A 19,130-nucleotide genomic window follows, 5' to 3' on the forward strand; every position below is an offset into this window, starting at 1 on the left:
AGGACGCCTCCGGGTGCAGGGCATTTCTCTATGACAAATACCAAGGCGTAGATGGGAATATTCAAAATGACAAATACCAAGGCGTAGATGGGAATATCCAAAATAACAAATACCAAGGCGTAGATGGGAATATCCAAAAAGACAAATACCAAGGAGTAGATGGGAATATTCAAACTGACAAATACCAAGGCGTAGATGGGAATATCCAAAATGACAAATACTGTACCAAGGTGTAGATGGGAATATCCAAAATGACAAATACCAAGGCGTAGATGGGAATATCCAAAATGACAAATACCAAGGCGTAGATGGGAATATCCAAAATGATAAATACCAAGGTGTAGATGGGAATATTCAAAATGACAAATACCAAGGCGTAGATGGGAATATCCAAATGACAAATACCAAGGTGTAGATGGGAATATCCAAATGACAAATACCAGGGTGTAGATAGGAATATTCAAAATGACAAATACCAAGGCGTAGATGGGAATATCCAAAATGACAAATACCAATGCGTAAATGGGAATACCCAAAATGACAAAAACCAAGGTGTAGATGGGAATATCCAAAATGACAAATACCAAGGTGTAGATGGGAATATCCAAAATGACAAATACCAATGCGTAGATGGGAATATCTTAAATGACAAATACCAAGGCGTAGATGGGAATATCCAAAATGACAAATACTGTACCAAGGTGTAGATGGGAATATCCAAAATGACAAATACCAAGGCGTAGATGGGAATATCCAAAATGACAAATACCAAGGCGTATATGGGAATATCCAAAATGATAAATACCAAGGTGTAGATGGGAATATTCAAAATGACAAATACCAAGGCGTAGATGGGAATATCCAAATGACAAATACCAAGGTGTAGATGGGAATATCCAAATGACAAATACCAGGGTGTAGATGGGAATATTCAAAATGACAAATACCAAGGCGTAGATGGGAATATCCAAAATGACAAATACCAATGCGTAAATGGGAATACCCAAAATGACAAAAACCAAGGTGTAGATGGGAATATCCAAAATGACAAATACCAAGGTGTAGATGGGAATATCCAAAATGACAAATACCAATGCGTAGATGGGAATATCTTAAATGACAAATACCAAGGTGTAGATGGGAATATTCAAAATGACAAACACCAAGGCGTACATTTGTAGATGGGAATTTGAGGCAAATTCATCAGCAGTGGTGAAAAATATGTAAATTTGTTTGAATTGGAAACCAGATGCTCCGCAGGGCGTAGCTTTATACGACCGCAGAGGTTGAACCCTGAACGGTTGGGGCAAGTATGGACACAACATTCAAGCTGGATTCAGCTCTAAATTTGGATTGTGATTAAATATACTGAGCCAAAAAAGTTTAGCAACAAAAATGTGAAATTTTATTTTATTACAAAATCATAACAACATATAATTTTAATAATAAAAAACTGGAATTATGATATGTCAGAAGCAACATGAATGTTAATCGCTCACATTCATTAGGATTTTCTTTGTATGGAGCGCGGGAGGGTCAAAATGCGTAAATGAGTATAGTGTTTCTCAAAATCAATTTCTCAGCAATGCCCTAAGTGCCCCAATGAAGGATTGGCAGGCACATCAGCAGCTTCCCTTAGTCAATGCACTACTTTTTTAGCTGGAAAAAAACTTGTCACGTGTTGATTTAAAGCGAAGGAAGCGCTCCTCCCTTGACGATAGTTTTTTTTTGTCTACGAGATATCGACCTATCCTGTGCAGTTGTAATTTGTCGATATCTGTTTGTTAGTCTCTAAACTGTTGCCTTTTGCACATTGAATCGAGCCATGATGTCAGCAACCCTCATTCCGGCACCAACCATTTCAAGACCTTTCTGACTGTCATTTTCGGGGAGGCCTGGATGACGCCCCATGCAATTTTTTCAAAGGTGTTTGTGTTTTTCTTACCAATGGTGTGTTTCTGAACGTTAGTGAAAAAGACATTTTTAATATCGTTTTAAAAGTATAGGTACAGAAGGTTAAACATCATTTACACGCATGACACGTGCAAAGCTGAAATGGCGCGAAATCAATCAGCAGGAAAAAAGTACGACTGTTTTAAATTACAGGTAAAACTAAGGATAATAACAATGATGTTTAAATATTTTTTTTCCATAAACAAAAAAAAAAAATTATAAAAAAAAAGTGTTGCTAAACTTTTTTGGATCAGTATAGTTGACACAGCATAGGTTTCTGACACAGAATGAATGTGTTCTAATGAACTTAAAATTTTTGTTTTTCTTTTACAGCAATTCACTATGCTGTTGAATATTAATCCTCTCAAAAAAATGATTGAAGAAATTTTCTTTTTATTTATGAAATTTCAAATGAGAAAATTGAACCCATTTTTTTTAATCACATCCCCCTTTCCCTTATTCCAAAACTAATCTCAATTAAAATTTCTAATGGAGTTTGCAACAATAACTACTCATTTAAATACATCATAAAATATTAAGATGTAAAAAAACTGCTTATTATCACTGAATGGTAAAGATTATTTTAATTTAGCAGTTGGTAGTAAAAAGTGAATATACATTGTATATTGTATATCACAAAGATTTAAGTTGATTCTGGACAAAGAAAGATAACTCCAATTAAAAAAAATTCTTGCAATTGCACAATATTGTGCAATTAGATATTTCTTGCTTACTATTCTGGACAAAGAAAGATAACTCTATTCAAAAAAAAATTTGCTATTTCACAATATTGTGTAATTAGATATTTCTTGCCATTGCGCAATACTGTTCAATTGAAAAGACTTGCTATTGCACAATACTTAATATAATAATTTTAGATCCTGATTTGGACCAACTTGAAAACTGGGCCCATAATCAAAAATCTAAGTACATGTTATATGCATATATATATCAAAGAACCCCAAGATTTCAATTTTTGTTAAAATCAAACTAAGTTTAATTTTGGACCCTTTGGACTTTAATGTAAACCAATTTGAAAACAAGACCAAAAATGAAGAATCTACATACACGATTAGATTTGGCATATCAAAGAACCCCATTTATTCAATTTTTGATGAAATCAAACAAAGTTTAATTTTGGACCCCGATTTGGACCAACTTGAAAACTGGGCCAATAATCAAGAATCTTAGTACATTTTTAGATTCAGCATATCAAAGAACCCAACCGATTCATTTTTTGTCAAAATCAAACTAAGTTTAATTTTGGACCCTTAGGACCTTAATGTAGACCAATTTGAAAACGGGACCAAAAGTTAAGAATCTACATACACAGTTAGATTCGGCATATCTAAGAACCCCAAATATTCAATTCTGATGAAATCAAACAAAGTTTAGTTTTGGACCCTTTGAGCCCCTTATTCCTAAACTGTTGGGACCAAGACTCCGAAAATCAATACCAACCTTCCTTTTATGGTCATAAACCTTGTGTTTAAATTTCATAGATTTCAATTTACTAATACTGCGAAAACCAAGAAAAATGCTTTTTTGGGTCCCTTTTTGGCCCCTTATTCCTTAACTGTTGGGACCTAAACTCCCAAAATCAATACCAACCTTCCTTTTGTGGTCATAAACATTGTGTTTAAATTTCATTGATTTCTATTTACTTAAACCAAAGTTATTGTGTGAAAACCAAGAATAATGCTTATTTGGGCCCTTTTTTGGCCCCCAATTCCTAAAATGTTGAAACCAAAACTCCCAAAATCAATCCCAACCTTTCTTTTGTTGTCATAAACCTTGTGTCAAAATTTCATAGATTTCTATTAACTTAAACTACAGTTATAGTGCGAAAACCAAGAAAATGCTTATTTGGGCTCTTTTTGGCCCCTAATTCCTAAAATGTTGGGACCAAAACTCCCAAAATCAATACCAACCTTTCTTTTGTGGTCATAAACCTTGTGTTAAAATTTCATACATTTCTATTCACTTTTACTAAAGTTAGAGTGCGAAAACTAAAAGTATTCGGACGCCGACGATGACGATGACGCAGACGACGACGCCAACGTGATAGCAATATACGTCGTATAAAAAAGGTTAGAATATATATATATATGTGAAAAATACACTGGCTACAAACCAATTAAAATTTGGCACTCTTATATAAGATGTAAATATGTTTTTTTAAAATACTTTACAGATTTTGAAATTGTACATTGTACTTAACAACCAACAGTGTCATTAGCAGTGATTGCAAAATAGCTTACCCAGTTTTCTAATAGTTCTTCTTTTTGTGCTTTTGATCTGTTCAAAGCTTCTAGACAAAATTCTGACAAGTCCTTGTAAGGATCACCTAAGGTCTCTTTCATTCTAACATCGTAATACAAATTTGGTCGGAAACAGCTGGTTTTGAATTTAGCTATTGGTTCCTTCAACTTCAACTGCTTAATTATATCTTTTAAAACTTGCTCAGTTGCAGTTGCAGTCAAAGCTATACAAGGAACCCCTGGAATACGTTTACGGAAACAACCTAACTTTAAATAATCAGGTCGAAAATCATGACCCCACTGACTAACACAATGTGCTTCATCAACAATTAAGTATTTGAACAACTTTCTTTTCATCAGTGAGTCTGCCAATGATTTAAATCCATCTGTAGCTACCTGTTCAGGTGTCACATACAAAAGTTTGGTATTTGGATTACTACTATTGAGATCAGCAAGAACCTGTTTGCGTTCTTTTTCTGTCAGTTTGGAATTAATTGTCTCCGACGGTATTTTAATAGCCTTTAGATGATCTAACTGATCTTGCATCAAAGCTAGTAAAGGGGAAATAACCACTGATACTCCATCACTTGCCACTGCTGGAAGTTGGTAACATAATGACTTTCCAGCACCTGTTGGCATGGAAACAAACACATCTTTACTTCCTGCAAAAAAATAATGTGAATTTTAACATGCATGCATACAACATGTATAATGTTTTAATCTAAAATGAGGGCAGCATGAAGTTTTATTGCCCTTTGAATGTTGTTTTGGTTCTAGGACCAAGGTTTGTAACTATGCAGCTAAGTTGAATATGAATGGGAAAGTCATGCTGCCAGCTCATTTTAAAAATCCAATCAACTCCTTTTTTTATATAATTGGTGGTACATATTGTGTTGCAAGATAAATAACCATACATGTACCCAATATGTTCTTATCTTTCAAAGTATCAAAGCTAAGCTACATGTATATATATACAATGTAGTCAAATACCAAGAATACCTAGAAATTGGTTTTCATCTGGCATATTAAACATAAAATAATTAACCATCTGTCTTTGGGTTTATATGGCCTTCTTATAACCATTTCAGGTGAGTTAAAAATAATTTGGAAGTATAAGTCTAAGAGAAGTTATATTGTTCAATTGTTGGGGGGGGACCTGTAAAAGACTACTAATAATACTTTAAAATTAATAATTTTATAAAGTTTAATTCAAACAGTTAAAAGTCAAAACTGTTAGTTAGTACATGTACATGTAAGATCAGTACTTTTTGTTGTTGGGATATACAAGTACCAAGCCGCGTCCACTCTGTTTTTGTTAGAAGTATTTCTATTATCTAAATAGGGTATTTTTTTAATATTTAAGATACATTTATATGTACAAAGATGTATCTTTCTCTGTAAAATTAAAAGAGGGACTGTACTAACACAATCATTTCCCTTGTGTGAAGGAGGACTAACACAATCATTTCCCTTGTGTGAAGGAGGACTAACACAATCATTTCCCTTGTGTGAAGGAGGACTAACACAATCATTTCCCTTGTGTGTAGGAGGACTAACACAATCATTTCCCTTGTGTGTAGGAGGACTAACACAATCATTCCCCTTGTGTGTAGGAGGATTAACACAATCATTTCCCTTGTGTGTAGGAGGACTAACACAATCATTTCCCTTGTGTGTAGGAGGACTAACACAATCATTTCCCTGGTGTGTAGGAGGACTAACACAATCATTTCCCTCGTGTGAAGGAGGACTAACACAATCATTTCCCTGGTGTGTAGGAGGACTAACACAATCATTTCCCTGGTGTGTAGGAGGACTAACACAAACATTTCCCTTGTGTGTAGGAGGACTAACACAATCATTTCCCTTGTGTGTAGGAGGACTAACACAATCATTTCCCTTGTGTGTAGGAGGACTAACACAATCATTTCCCTGGTGTGTAGGAGGACTAACACAATCATTTCCCTGGTGTGAAGGAGGACTAACACAATCATTTCCCTGGTGTGTAGGAGGACTAACACAAACATTTCCCTTGTGTGTAGGAGGACTAACACAATCATTTCCCTTGTGTGGAGGAGGACTAACACAAACATTTCCCTTGTGTGTAGGAGGACTAACACAATCATTCCCCTTGTGTGTAGGAGGACTAACACAATCATTTCCCTTGTGTGAAGGAGGACTAACACAATCATTTCCCTTGTGTGTAGGAGGACTAACACAAACATTTCCCTTGTGTGTAGGAGGACTAACACAAACATTTCCCTTGTGTGTAGGAGGACTAACACAATCATTTCCCTTGTGTGAAGGAGGACTAACACAATCATTTCCCTTGTGTGTAGGAGGACTAACACAATCATTTCCCTTGTGTGAAGGAGGACTAACACAATCATTTCCCTTGTGTGAAGGAGGACTAACACAAACATTTCCCTTGTGTGTAGGAGGACTAACACAATCATTCCCCTTGTGTGTAGGAGGACTAACACAATCATTTCCCTTGTGTGAAGGAGGACTAACACAAACATTTCCCTTGTGTGTAGGAGGACTAACACAATCATTTCCCTTGTGTGAAGGAGGACTAACACAAACATTTCCCTTGTGTGTAGGAGGACTAACACAATCATTCCCCTTGTGTGTAGGAGGACTAACACAATCATTTCCCTTGTGTGAAGGAGGACTAACACAATCATTTCCCTTGTGTATATGAGGACTAACACAAACATTTCCCTTGTGTGAAGGAGGACTAACACAATCATTTCCCTTGTGTGTAGGAGGACTAACACAAACATTTCCCTTGTGTGTAGGAGGACTTACACAATCATTTCCCTTGTGTGTAGGAGGACTAACACAATCATTTCCCTGGTGTGTAGGAGGACTAACACAATCACGAGGGAAATGATTGTGTTAGTCCTCCTACACACGAGGGAAATGATTGTGTTAATCCTCCTATACACGAGGAAAATGATTGTGTAAGTCCTCCTACACACGAGGGAAATGATTGTGTTAGTTCTCTTATTCACGAGGGAAATGATTGTGTTAGTCCTCCTACACACGAGGGAAATGATTGTGTTAGTCCTTCTACACACGAGGGAAATGATTGTGTTAATCCTCCTATACACGAGGAAAATGATTGTGTAAGTCCTCCTACACAAGAGGGAAATGATTGTGTTAGTCCTCCTTCACAAGGGAAATGATTGTGTTAGTCCTCCTTCACATGAGGGAAATGATTGTGTTAGTCCTCCTACACACAAGGGAAATGATTGTATTAGTCCTCCTACACACGAGGGAAATGATTGTGTTAGTCCTCCTACACACAAGGGAAATGTTTGTGTTAGTCCTCCTTCACATGAGGGAAAGATTGTGTTAGTCCTCCTACACACAAGGGAATCAACTATTTCAAATGATGCCCTATCAGCAATCAAAATTCAATCAACAGTAATTAAAAGTAATTATATGGGGACTTCGTCCCCAATAACAGTAGAAGATTCAATAAAAAAAAAAATCGGGAAAATTTCCCGAATTTTTCATTGTACTAATGAACTCAAAATCATTCAATTTTTTTTATGTCATGTTTTGAAATCCCGGACCTGCGCAGAAATCTACAATGTACTTCCCTTTTCCGGTTTTGTTTGTATGAATCTTTCAGTAAAATATATATTTACCAGTCTATTAAAAATAGGAAGGAACGCAATATCAATTTCATTTTTATATGAAAAAACGTTACCTAATGAAAGCGTTTTTTTGTTTATAATTCATATGACGTCATAACTTATGCACAACTAAACTCCCTAACAACAGAACCAAAATCGGAAAAGTTACGATATATTTCCGTTTCTTTTTTTAACAAATATTTAAGTTACAGAAAAATAAATCATACAGACTTCGTCCCCATTTACAGGTAATGCCTGCCTCATATTAAAATAAAGTGTAACAATGCAGCCAAGAATTTTATTTAATTAATATAAATTTGGGCAAATATTCTGTATTTAACTTTTAATAGATATGGACCATAATTTGCTATTGGGCTCCGTTTCCTATAACTATAGAAAAGTGATAAAATGTGAATTACTGTAAGAAAAGTTGCAACTACATCTAAAGATGCCATTATTTTTATCAACATACAAGTGTATGCTACTCTTCCCTAGAAAAAAAATAAAAATATACGAATTTCAAAGATTCTACAACCGTATTTTTGTGTCGTTTCTCGTGTTACTTATTGCTTCCGTAGAGCATAACGCTGACTGATTTATAGATAATCGTCACCGGCAAATTCGTAACTTTTGCTTTCAAATAACAAAGAACATCGACCAATAAGAAAAGTGAGACGAAAATGCCGAGAACTATAAGTATTTATGTAGCAGATGTAAGAACAGTGGCGTGATTTTTGTGTCCGATTTCGTAACGCAATTTTTAGATGATGTAATCTGCTTTGTTGTAATAGAATTCTTAAAAACAATATACAAATATGAACTCTCGCGAGATGTTCAAATATGAACTCTCGCGAGATGTTCAAACAGGTAAATCCGAGACAATTTACATTCTTGTTTTGATCTTCGTAATAATTAAGTAAGAAAATTACGTAGTCGTTATGCGTTACATTTTACACGAAACAGAAGTCCAGTTATTTATTAAAATTGTTTTTGTCCTTAAGTTCTAACCATTTCCAGTCATACGTGAAACACGTGACTAGCATGTGATAACGCCATTACGGCTGGATGTACGAAATACTAGGTCTAAACATTGGTTTTGTTTCCAACGGGATGTTAGCAAACATAATCTGTAGACTTGTTTCGTCTTGTCTAAAAGAGGAAAATACAATTGTCAAAGAGATTGGGCCGGTGGTCTGTTATTTTTCCTATGTGCATAATGTTACATACGATCCTGTGTGAAAATAAATGCCCAATGACTTGACAAAATCAATTTCATATTTGACAGACGTTAGAACACACTTCGTTTCCCGATAATGACGTGAAGAGTCCTTGGAAAAATCAATCAACATTACGTCTCTTATCATTGAACCAATGCTCGTTGGATTGATTTAACTTCAGCAGTAAATATTACTGGATATTTATGGTGAATAAATATAATTTAATAACAAATACATGTTAATATACCGTTACACTTAGAATGTACAAAGTTGGAATCCTGTCACAGTTTTTAATTAATATTTTTTATTCATGTTCTGCAAACACTTATCAGAAACGCAATAAACTTGTCAAAGGAGAAGTAAACTTTTACCATGCATGACTTGAAAGGAAGTACTTTATTGATTTTAGCCCACTAAAGTAGGTTAAAATGTGGAAACCATGTAGATGGTGTACAGGTCACAAGTATCACATTGTGCCTTTTTTAAAGATTTTAATTCCAAGTTAAAAGTTTTTTTCGTTAAATACTGGATTTAAAGAATGTTACATTGCCAATGATTTGGAATAAATTGTATATAACTGGAATATCAAAACCAAAGATAAATACATTTGTTTGCTTAAACATCAAGATACAACGATTATGGTATCCTGTATCAATGGAGAAAATATGGAAAATTCTGAATAAATTGTACTAATTATTTTCAAAACAAGCACATATTTAGGAGTTTTATAATACTGTTACATTTAAGATGGATTTTAAGAAAAAGTATACTGTTCAGATTATTTTAAGCAGATTTTGCAATAAAATAAAACTAAAAAAATGCTTTTGGTTTCTTATGGTTTCCTGTCAGGTTTAAAAAAAACTTTAATATAACATTGAAAATAGATTTTTAATATTAACATGAAGCAAGTAACACTAGTAATGATGTTTATTTATGCCTTTTGAATTATATTGTGCAAAATAAAGAAAATAAAGATTGGTTTCCTGTTTGGTTTCATGTCACGTAAACGGTGAATCAAAATGTATTAATTTTTTCTCGAAAAACTCAATTGTTCCATTCATACTACTAACACCAACACAACCCACAAAATAAAAGTTAAAATTTTAGAACTTATAAAAAAGGATACAAAAAGAAACCAAAGGCCGAATACCAAATTATGGTCCATACATGCCATATACATGTACATAAATTTCAATATATATATATTTTAATTTCGTTTATTAATGTTACATATATACATATCATAAATGAATATAGGGCGAACGATCCCAGGGCGAACGGACTATCGGGGCGAAAAAAACTCAGTGCGAACGAACCTAGGGCGAACGATCCCGATACCGTTGTAATTTGGGGACTTCGTCCCCATATAAATAATCACCGTTTAAGATGCATCTAGTAGCTTCCTTTTGAAGTTTGGACTTAAAATCTTTATGTTTAAACACATTATTAAGTGTCCCATATAATGTCTTGTCCGCCTCTTTATCCATAAATATAACTCATAAATATCTGTCGACTTGGCAGCTAGCAGACTTAATTTTTAGTCAATGTCAATTTAGAACAACAAGATAAGAGTGTTTGGAACCCCTCTAGTAAGCGCATATGAGACATTGATAGTAAAAAGTCTTTTCTATCCTTTTCTTTTACCTCAAGATAATTCCGAAAAGTTCCGAATGGACAACGTTTGTTAAAAAAAACAAGTCGCCCAAAGGACTGTTGTAAGAGAAAGCACGTTAATATGATTTGAATACACAGGATCAAAAGTAAGCATCAGGATGCAAATTTGAAATGTTTAGTACTTTCTGATTTGTATATGATTATTTTCGTCCTTATTTTCGAATGAAACCTATCCAAAACAACTGTGGTGTTCTACATAATTTGTATATATATCATGTCACAGGCACTAGACGTTCTGTCAATAGTATGAAAATATTGGCAATGGGAAGAAAATAGTGTCCATATATATATATAATATAATATTATATTATATATATGGACACTATTTTCTTCCCATTGTTAATATTTTCATGCTATTGACAGAACGTCTAGTGCCTGTGATTATGTCATGTATATCGACTATCGTCCCTATCTATAGGCTATATTTTTAAAACTTGATAAGCTGTACATGTATAACGACTCGAACTAGCTCTGAAACATGATATGGTTGTAAATTATAGAGACATGTTATTGAGAGTGGTAAAGGGTTATTTTCGTGCAACGTTTTCGGCCTTTTTATTTCACATGTTTTGGTGTTTTATTTCTCGTGTTTGGTTGGATGTGCGTGCTTCGTTTTTCCCCTTATTTATTTTCCGTGTTCCATGTCGGTGCTCTTAATTTCTCGTTCTTGCATTGTTCAGCATTTGATTTAAGGTATATGTACCCTTCTGTAGCCATTTTTGTACGATTTTTTCATACATCAATTGTATCAAAACTACAGATATAATGAACAATAGAGACAGGCCATTTTGAACATATACTAGGGGGAAACTTGATGCAAAGCATTATTATTTACTGTTGCATTGCATTTAATAGAAAAAGAGTACTTTGTGGCAAATAAATCAAGATTTTTATAGAAAATCCACAGCCTTTAATACAGAGGTTTTTGTTATAAAATTTGAAACATAGATTACTCACTTGCTTTTCTATGATGTGCTAGTGTTTATTTTTTGCAAAAAGTTCTAAACAACCTGTAAATTCCAAAATACCTCGTGCTGAGTCACTAAAGTCAAGCGCACCCTAAAAGGTGTACTTGATTTGGTCCATATTTTTATTTGTTCTAACCAATAACTACATTAATATACTTGTTTCAAGGAAATCAATGCTAGCCCTGCATGCAATAATCCTATATCTATCGGTCATCAAATTGCCAAATATGATGGAACAAGGATAAAGGCTGTGGATTTTCTATAAAATTTCCATATGTTTAGCATTGAAGCAACACAAGGGTACATAATCCTTAAAGTAAATTGGAACTAACTCAAAGTCAGTGAGTTATAGTACCTTTTGAAACTTGTGTTATATAATAGAAATTGATGTATATTGTTACCATTCTACTTTCTATTGTATAATTTGATGTATGCTATACATGATGATGCAATAATGTATGAATGTCCATCATAATAATATTTTTTTTTTCAAATCATATGTAAGTAGCATACACATGATTCCCTTTATAATCAAGGGACCACAAGGTCTTTATGTCCATTAACAATGTCTGCAATGTAACATGATCTCCAAGAACAGCTGAGTTATAACTGCTGGTACTTTTTTTTCTTAATATTTACGATTTTATTTCTCGTCATGCTCGTGCTTCGTTTTTTCACGATTTTTATTTTTCGTGCTATGTTTTTGCGATATTTAGTTCACATGTTTCCGTGTTCAGTACTCCCCTTTACCACCCTCATTATTCTTATTTAAACTTCAACTTATTTGAGCCAGTGTCTTTTTAAAATGTATTTATTTATACATAAGCTTCTTCAGTGGTTAAATTTCAAGTTTTTTGTCAAACAATGAGAAATAAAAGTACAGAAGTTTGTGTAAAATACACAAAAGTACACAGCTATGGTAATACATTGATCTAAAATAAATGAAGTATTATGTAAGGATATTAGGCCTGGTTTATTTATTGACCAGGTGCACTTTATATAAATAACACATAGCTGAGAGGGTGATAGAGCAGATTGTTACCCCGAGAAAACATTGTCAACTGTGGCGAAGCCGAGGTTGACAATGTCTTTTTCGAGGGGTAACAATCTGCTCTATCACCCTCTCAGATATATATGTGTTATTAAATTTATTATACTGAATGTTCTGTTATTACTGTCGATTAAATTTAAAATTCAAAGTAATAAACTATGACATCTTGTACATAACCATCCGTATTTAATAAAGCGCACACTTGATCAAACGTCTCTGTGAAGGGTAATATACATGATATAGTATTTGCCATAGGATAGAGTCGTATTTAATAAAGCGCACACTTGATCAAGTGTCTCTGTGAAGGGTGATAGAGTTTTTGTCATATATGATAGAGTCGTATTTGATAAAGCGCACACTTGATCAAGCGTCTCCATGAAGGGTAATAGAGTAAATTGACACCCTCGTATTAGCCAATCAAAATCTGGCATTTTGACATGAAGTATAATAAATTTACATATTACATGTTTTACACCTGGTTTTTTTTTGTCGACCAGGCATACTCATTTAAATATTATGCCTACTTTTACACACTTTTGTAAACACTGCAATGCCACCAGGATATAGTATGATTTTTACGCCTGGTTTCAGTGTCATATACAGGTGTCACAGTTCGTACAGGTTACATTGTAATTATTCTGCTCATTTTGGGCACCGTGGTTGCGAATAAAATATTTGTTTGTTTGCTTAGCTTGTTTGTAATAAAACTATTCTTTTGGCTAGACATCAATCTTTTCATTCTAAAACTTTCACCCTAACCCCACAAACATATATTAGGCCAAAAAAAAATATATGTCTGTTTCCTGCTACCAAGGCAAATAAATCAAGGTCGGAAGGTCAGGATTTTTTTTTTCTTTTTTAATATTTTTGCACTCCCTGTCAGATTTGCAGTCGGTTAAATGTCATGTTTGGTTAGGGTCCTGCACCCCAAAATGATTTAATCCCTTTAAAGAAGCTTTAATTGAATAATTCTCCCAGTGCCGACATTTTTTAAACCTTACATTTTTTAATTGTACATGTAGCACTTTTGTGCTGGGAGCAGCCATTTTATTGGTTGGGCATAGTATGATACAGATCTGGATCGGACCTGAAACAACTTTTTCCAGAACCAGATTTTTTTTTTTCCGGATTTGAATAAAAAGATCTAGGGTCTGGGGGTTTGAGTCAGGGTTGGGCGGGAAACAGGAAACAGACATATATTTTTTTTTTGGCCTCATCATGCTCATGCTACGGGTTTTTTTTGGAAAAAAAAGTTTGTTTTTAGTTTTTGGTGAAAAAAATAATTTGTTTTTGACCCTGAGAAAAAAAATTTGTTTGTTTCACCATTAGCTGCCACTTTATGTAATGCTAAAATTGAAAGAAAAAAATTGTTTTATTCTTGCCGCCAAAAAAATAGATTGTTTTTCGACGAATGCGAAAAATAAAGTTTGCGTAGAAAAAAAACCATAGCCCCCCTAGAAAATCAAATGGTTGCTGCCGAAGTTTGTACAAATTATAATTTGTACAGGGTTTTTGTACAAGTTATGAGTTTTTGACACATACCCTCTTAGACCTGGTGATACAGGTTTATCTTCTAAAATGTTCCAGTTTATTAATATTGCTCTAAATTCAAATTTATATACTTCAATGTAACATTTAGTGCTATTCTCCTTGTCCTGAGCTGGAAAAGATGTTTACATGATTATAATTTTGTCTTCTCCTTGTATTATATTCATATCCTTAAAAAGTCTTTTTGTGGTCTTATAATGTTTTTGTATAAATGCCCATGCAGTATTAGACTGTATGACATGCATACATGTAGTTGTAAAAATATGACAGAAATATCTGCAATCATACAACATGTACAACATGTTCTTTTTTATATATATCTAGCTAAAATTCTATTAAATTACAGGAAGTATTTACTATTCTGTGTAAATATAAGCTTGAAAGATTATATTTGCCAAGTATTACCAGTTTCTTTGGAGTGCTGCCCAGCCCGGGTTAACTCAGTTTCCCACCCTGTAATACCTTGGCAACCCTTGTGTTTACTGCATATGAGGTGAATCATATACCTACATGTACATGTATGCATGTACTCTCATGCTCAGGTTTATGTATCTTTTTTGCATCTGTGAGGGCATCATTTGTGTCTTCCAGACACCAGACACAACAATATTTCAAAGACTAAAATGACTTTGTTGTCATCTTTCTCTGGAACTAAATCATAGGTTTTCTGAAATTTGGTTTCAGGGTTTATATAAGTCAGCTATACATGCTATGTATATATTGTGATGCATTTTCAGATTCATCACTCAACAACTTCCTGTTTCCAAATACACATAAAAGCCAAGCTGAAAATGTTCATCACATTTTTCTCAGGAACTACATTACAAGGATTTCTGAAATTTTGTTTCACTGTCTATATATTAATATAAGTCAGCTATATTGTTTGAAATGCTTTCAGATTCATCATTCATTTACCAACATGACCAAACACTTGTATCTATTTACACATGATAGCTAAGTTGAAAATTTTTGTCACATTTTTCTCAGGAACAACAATACAAGAATTTCTGAAAATTGGTTTCAGGTTTTATATAAGTCAGCTACACAGTGTGATGCCTTTTTAGATTCATCACTTAACAACTTCCTGTTTATGGAAATATTTGGGTGGGGGTATCACCAGCTGTGAGCAGTAGCTCACACATTTTAATTTGTTATTTAGTTATTCATATAGATATGATAGAAGTTAAAAGAAAGGTGCAGACAAATTTGGTCTTACAGTAAGAATTAAAATCATCACTTTAAATTTTGTACTAAGATATTTTTAAGTTCATGGTACTTGTTACAAATCAACATTTGAACAAAATGTGTTGAAAAATCAATAGATATACGAGTCCAAAATGATAAAGTGTTCTACAATGTACAAAACAAATAATTTTTTTATAACTAAATGTGTTGTACTTTCATTTTTAATTGAGTTAATGGAAAATGATTTACATGTTTAAACAATTGAAAGGAACACAGATATTTATCTGCATAAGTGCACTTTTATTCTGTTTATAATAAGTGTCAACCATCATCATCTACATGTAGGTTGGAGTAATTAAAATAAAACGCTTGAAACATTTTAGTTCTCTTTAAGTTGGAAGTGTTTCTACTTGTTTATGAAATAGATATAAAGAAATAACATGAAGCATCCATTATCATGATTATACTGTCTATATACATTGTAAACCATGAATGTCAAGTTAAAAGTTATAGGTCAAAGAATGGTCTTCAACACAGAGCCTTGGCTCACACCAAACAGCATGCAAGCTATATCATTTTTGTATATCATATGTTAATGTAAATATGACTAAGAAATACAAATTAAACAAGTTTAGGCACATTCCACCATTTTTGTTGAGCCTTCGACTTTAGTCGAAAAAGCGAGACTAAGCGATCCTACATTCTGTCTGCAGCTGCGGCGGCAGCGTCCACAAATATTCACTCTGTGGTTAAAGTTTTTGAAATTATAATAACTTTCCTAAACTATACTGGATTTCTACCAAACTTGGACAGAAGCTAGTTTATGACCATAAGATAATATCCAGAAGTAAATTTTGTAAAAATAAAATTCCATTTTTTCAATATTTTACTTGTAAATGGACTTAGTTTTCCTGCGGGGAAACACTACATTCACTCTGTGGTGAAAGTTTTTTAAACTTTAATAACTTTCTTAAACTATCCTAGGTTTGTGCCAAAATTGGACAGAAGCTTTTTTATGATCAAAAGATAGTATACAGAAGTACATTTTGTAAAAAAAATAAATCCACTTTTTCTGTATTTTACTTTTAAATGGACCTAGATTTTCTTCCAGTTAACATTACATACGTGTAAAGTCTGCAGTTAAAGTTTTTAAAACATTTATTAGATTCATAAACTATGCTGGATTTTTACCAAACTTAGACAGAAGCTTCTTACAATCAAAAGATTGTATATAGAGGAATATTTTTATTGATTTTTGTCGAGCCTTCGACTTTAGTCGAAAAAGTGAGACTAAGCGATCCTACATTCCGTCGTCGTCGGCGGCGTCAACAAATATTCACTCTGTGGTTAAAGTTTTTAGAATTTTAATAACTTTCTTAAACTATCCTTGGTATGTACCAAACATGGAGAGAAGATTGTTTATGATCATAAAATAGTATCCAGAAGTAAATTTTGTAAAAATAAAATTCCATTTTTTCCATATTTTACTTATAAATGGACTTAGTTTTTTCTGCGTGGGCAATTACATTCACTTTGTGGTTAAAGGTTTTAGAATTTTAATAACTTTCTTAAACTATCCTTGGTTTGTACCAAACTTGGACAGAAGCTTGTTTATGATCATAAGATAGTATCCAGAAGTAAATTTTGTAAAAAAATAAATCATTTTTTTCTGTATTTTACTTTTTTTAAATGGACTTCGTTTTTCTGCGGGGAAACATTACATTCACTCTGTGGTTAAAGTTTTAAAGATTTTGATAACTTTCTTAAACTATCCTGGGTTTGTACCAAACTTGGACAGAAGCTTGTTTATGATCATAAGATAGTATCCAGAAGTAAATTTTGTAAAAAGATAACTCCATTTTTTCTGTATTTTACTTTTAAATATGGACTTAGATTTTATTCCAGTTAACATTATGTACAGTCTGCAGTTAAAGTTTTCAAAACATTTATCAGATTCATTTAATATCCAAGATTTTTACCAAACTTGGACAGAAGCTTCTAACAATCATAAGATAGTATCAAGAGGAATATTTTCATTGATTTTTTGCCTCATTTTTTTTTAGCCTGCGATCAACAGTAAAAATAGGTGAAACACTGGGTTCCGCGGAACCCTTACAAATTTTTTATGCATATTAAAGACTTTTAATTAAAGGGGCACTAGCTACGAGATTTATAAAAAAATCTTAAGTATGATTATCTTTTCTTCAATCATTTAAAATACTGAAAGTGAAATAATAATTCACTTTTAGCATCCAGTATGGTTCAATTTGTATAATACCCCATTTACTATGCCTCATTTACGTGGCATTATGTTTTCTGGTCTGTGCATCTGTTTGACTGTCCGTCTGTTCCTCCGTCCTTTTGTCCCGCTCAATCTGTTCAAGTTTTTGGTCATGGTAGTTTTTGATGAAGTTGAAGTCCTATCAACTTGAAACTTAGTACACATGATCCTTATGATATGATCTGTCTAATTTTAATGCCAAATCAGAGTTTTAACCTCAATCTGTGTATAATCAGGACACATTCTTGTTCAAATTGCATGTGATTCTAATTCGACCTTGTTGAATACGTATTGATGTGAACTTCAATTTAATCCCTTAGCTATAGATGGATAAGGAATGAATTGTGCAGACTGAGTTCTTTAAAGGAACAGAATTTCAACATTGAAAGTGAAACAAAGCTAAATCATTTGATTGACTAATTCGATCCACATAAAAATCATTTTTTAGCTCACCTGGCCCGAAGGGCCAAGTGAGCTTTTCTCATCACTTGGCGTCCGTCGTCCGTCATCGTCGTCCGTCGTCGTCCTGCGTTAACTTTTACAAAAATCTTCTCCTCTGAAACTACTGGGCCAAATTTAACCAAACTTGGCCACAATCATCATTGGGGTATCTAGTTTAAAAATTGTGTCCTGTGACCCCGCCAACTAACTAAGATGACCGCCATGGCTATAAATAGAACATAGGGGTAAAATGCAGTTTTTGGCTTATAACTCAAAAACCAAAGCATTTAGAGCAAATCTGACATTGGGTAAAATTGTTAATCAGGTGAAGATCTATCTGCCCTGAAATTTTCAGATGAATTGGACAACCTGTTTTTGGGTTGCGGCCCCTGAATTGGTAATTTTAAGGAAATTTTGCTGTTTTTGGTTATTATATTGAATATTATTATAGATATAGGTAAACTGTAAACAGCAATAATGTTCAGCAAGGTCAGATTTACAAATAAGTCAACATGACCAAAATGGTCAGTTGACCTCTTTAGGAGTTATTGCCCTTTAAAGTCAATTTTTAACCATTTTTCGTAAATTTTATATATCTTTTACTAAAATCTTCCTCTCTGAAACTGCTGTGCCAAATTGATCCAAACTTGGCCACAATCATCTTTGGGGTTTCTTGTTTAAAAAATGTGTCCGGTGACCTGGCCATCAAACCAAGATGGCCGCCACGGCTAAAAATAGAACATAGGGGTAAAATGCAGTTTTTGGCTTATAACTCAAAAACCAAATAATTTAGAGAAAATCTGACATGAAGTAAAATTGTTAATCAGGTCAAGATCTATCTGCCCTGAAATTTTCAGATGAATTGGACAACCTGTTTTTGGGTTGCGGCCCCTGAATTGGTAAT

The 19,130-nt window shown here is 33.5% G+C and overlaps 2 protein-coding genes across 3 annotated transcripts in view; one reads left to right on the forward strand and one right to left on the reverse strand.

Annotated features, from left to right (window-relative positions):
• Positions 1-10,652, reverse strand: part of LOC134695894 (ATP-dependent DNA helicase Q5-like) — a 54,626-nt gene extending 43,974 nt beyond the window's left edge. Inside the window, exons 1-2 of one of the 2 annotated variants that reach the window (XM_063557367.1) lie at positions 10,457-10,652; positions 4,215-4,876 (exon numbers count right to left, since the gene is read on the reverse strand). In XM_063557367.1, the coding sequence (XP_063413437.1) occupies positions 4,215-4,876; positions 10,457-10,565 (771 nt within the window). In that variant the 5' untranslated portion in view covers positions 10,566-10,652. The remainder of the gene's footprint in view (positions 1-4,214; positions 4,877-10,456) is intronic. The other variant, XM_063557368.1, reaches the window with a different exon arrangement.
• Positions 10,653-10,722: 70 nt separating this feature from the next.
• Positions 10,723-19,130, forward strand: part of LOC134695897 (alpha-1,3-mannosyl-glycoprotein 4-beta-N-acetylglucosaminyltransferase B-like) — a 69,643-nt gene continuing 61,235 nt past the window's right edge. The window contains exon 1 of the mRNA XM_063557381.1: positions 10,723-10,838. The gene's annotated coding sequence lies outside the window, so the exon portion shown is untranslated. The remainder of the gene's footprint in view (positions 10,839-19,130) is intronic.

This window comes from Mytilus trossulus, chromosome 14 (genome assembly GCF_036588685.1).
Source record: "Mytilus trossulus isolate FHL-02 chromosome 14, PNRI_Mtr1.1.1.hap1, whole genome shotgun sequence".
Lineage (NCBI taxonomy): Eukaryota > Metazoa > Mollusca > Bivalvia > Mytilida > Mytilidae > Mytilus > Mytilus trossulus.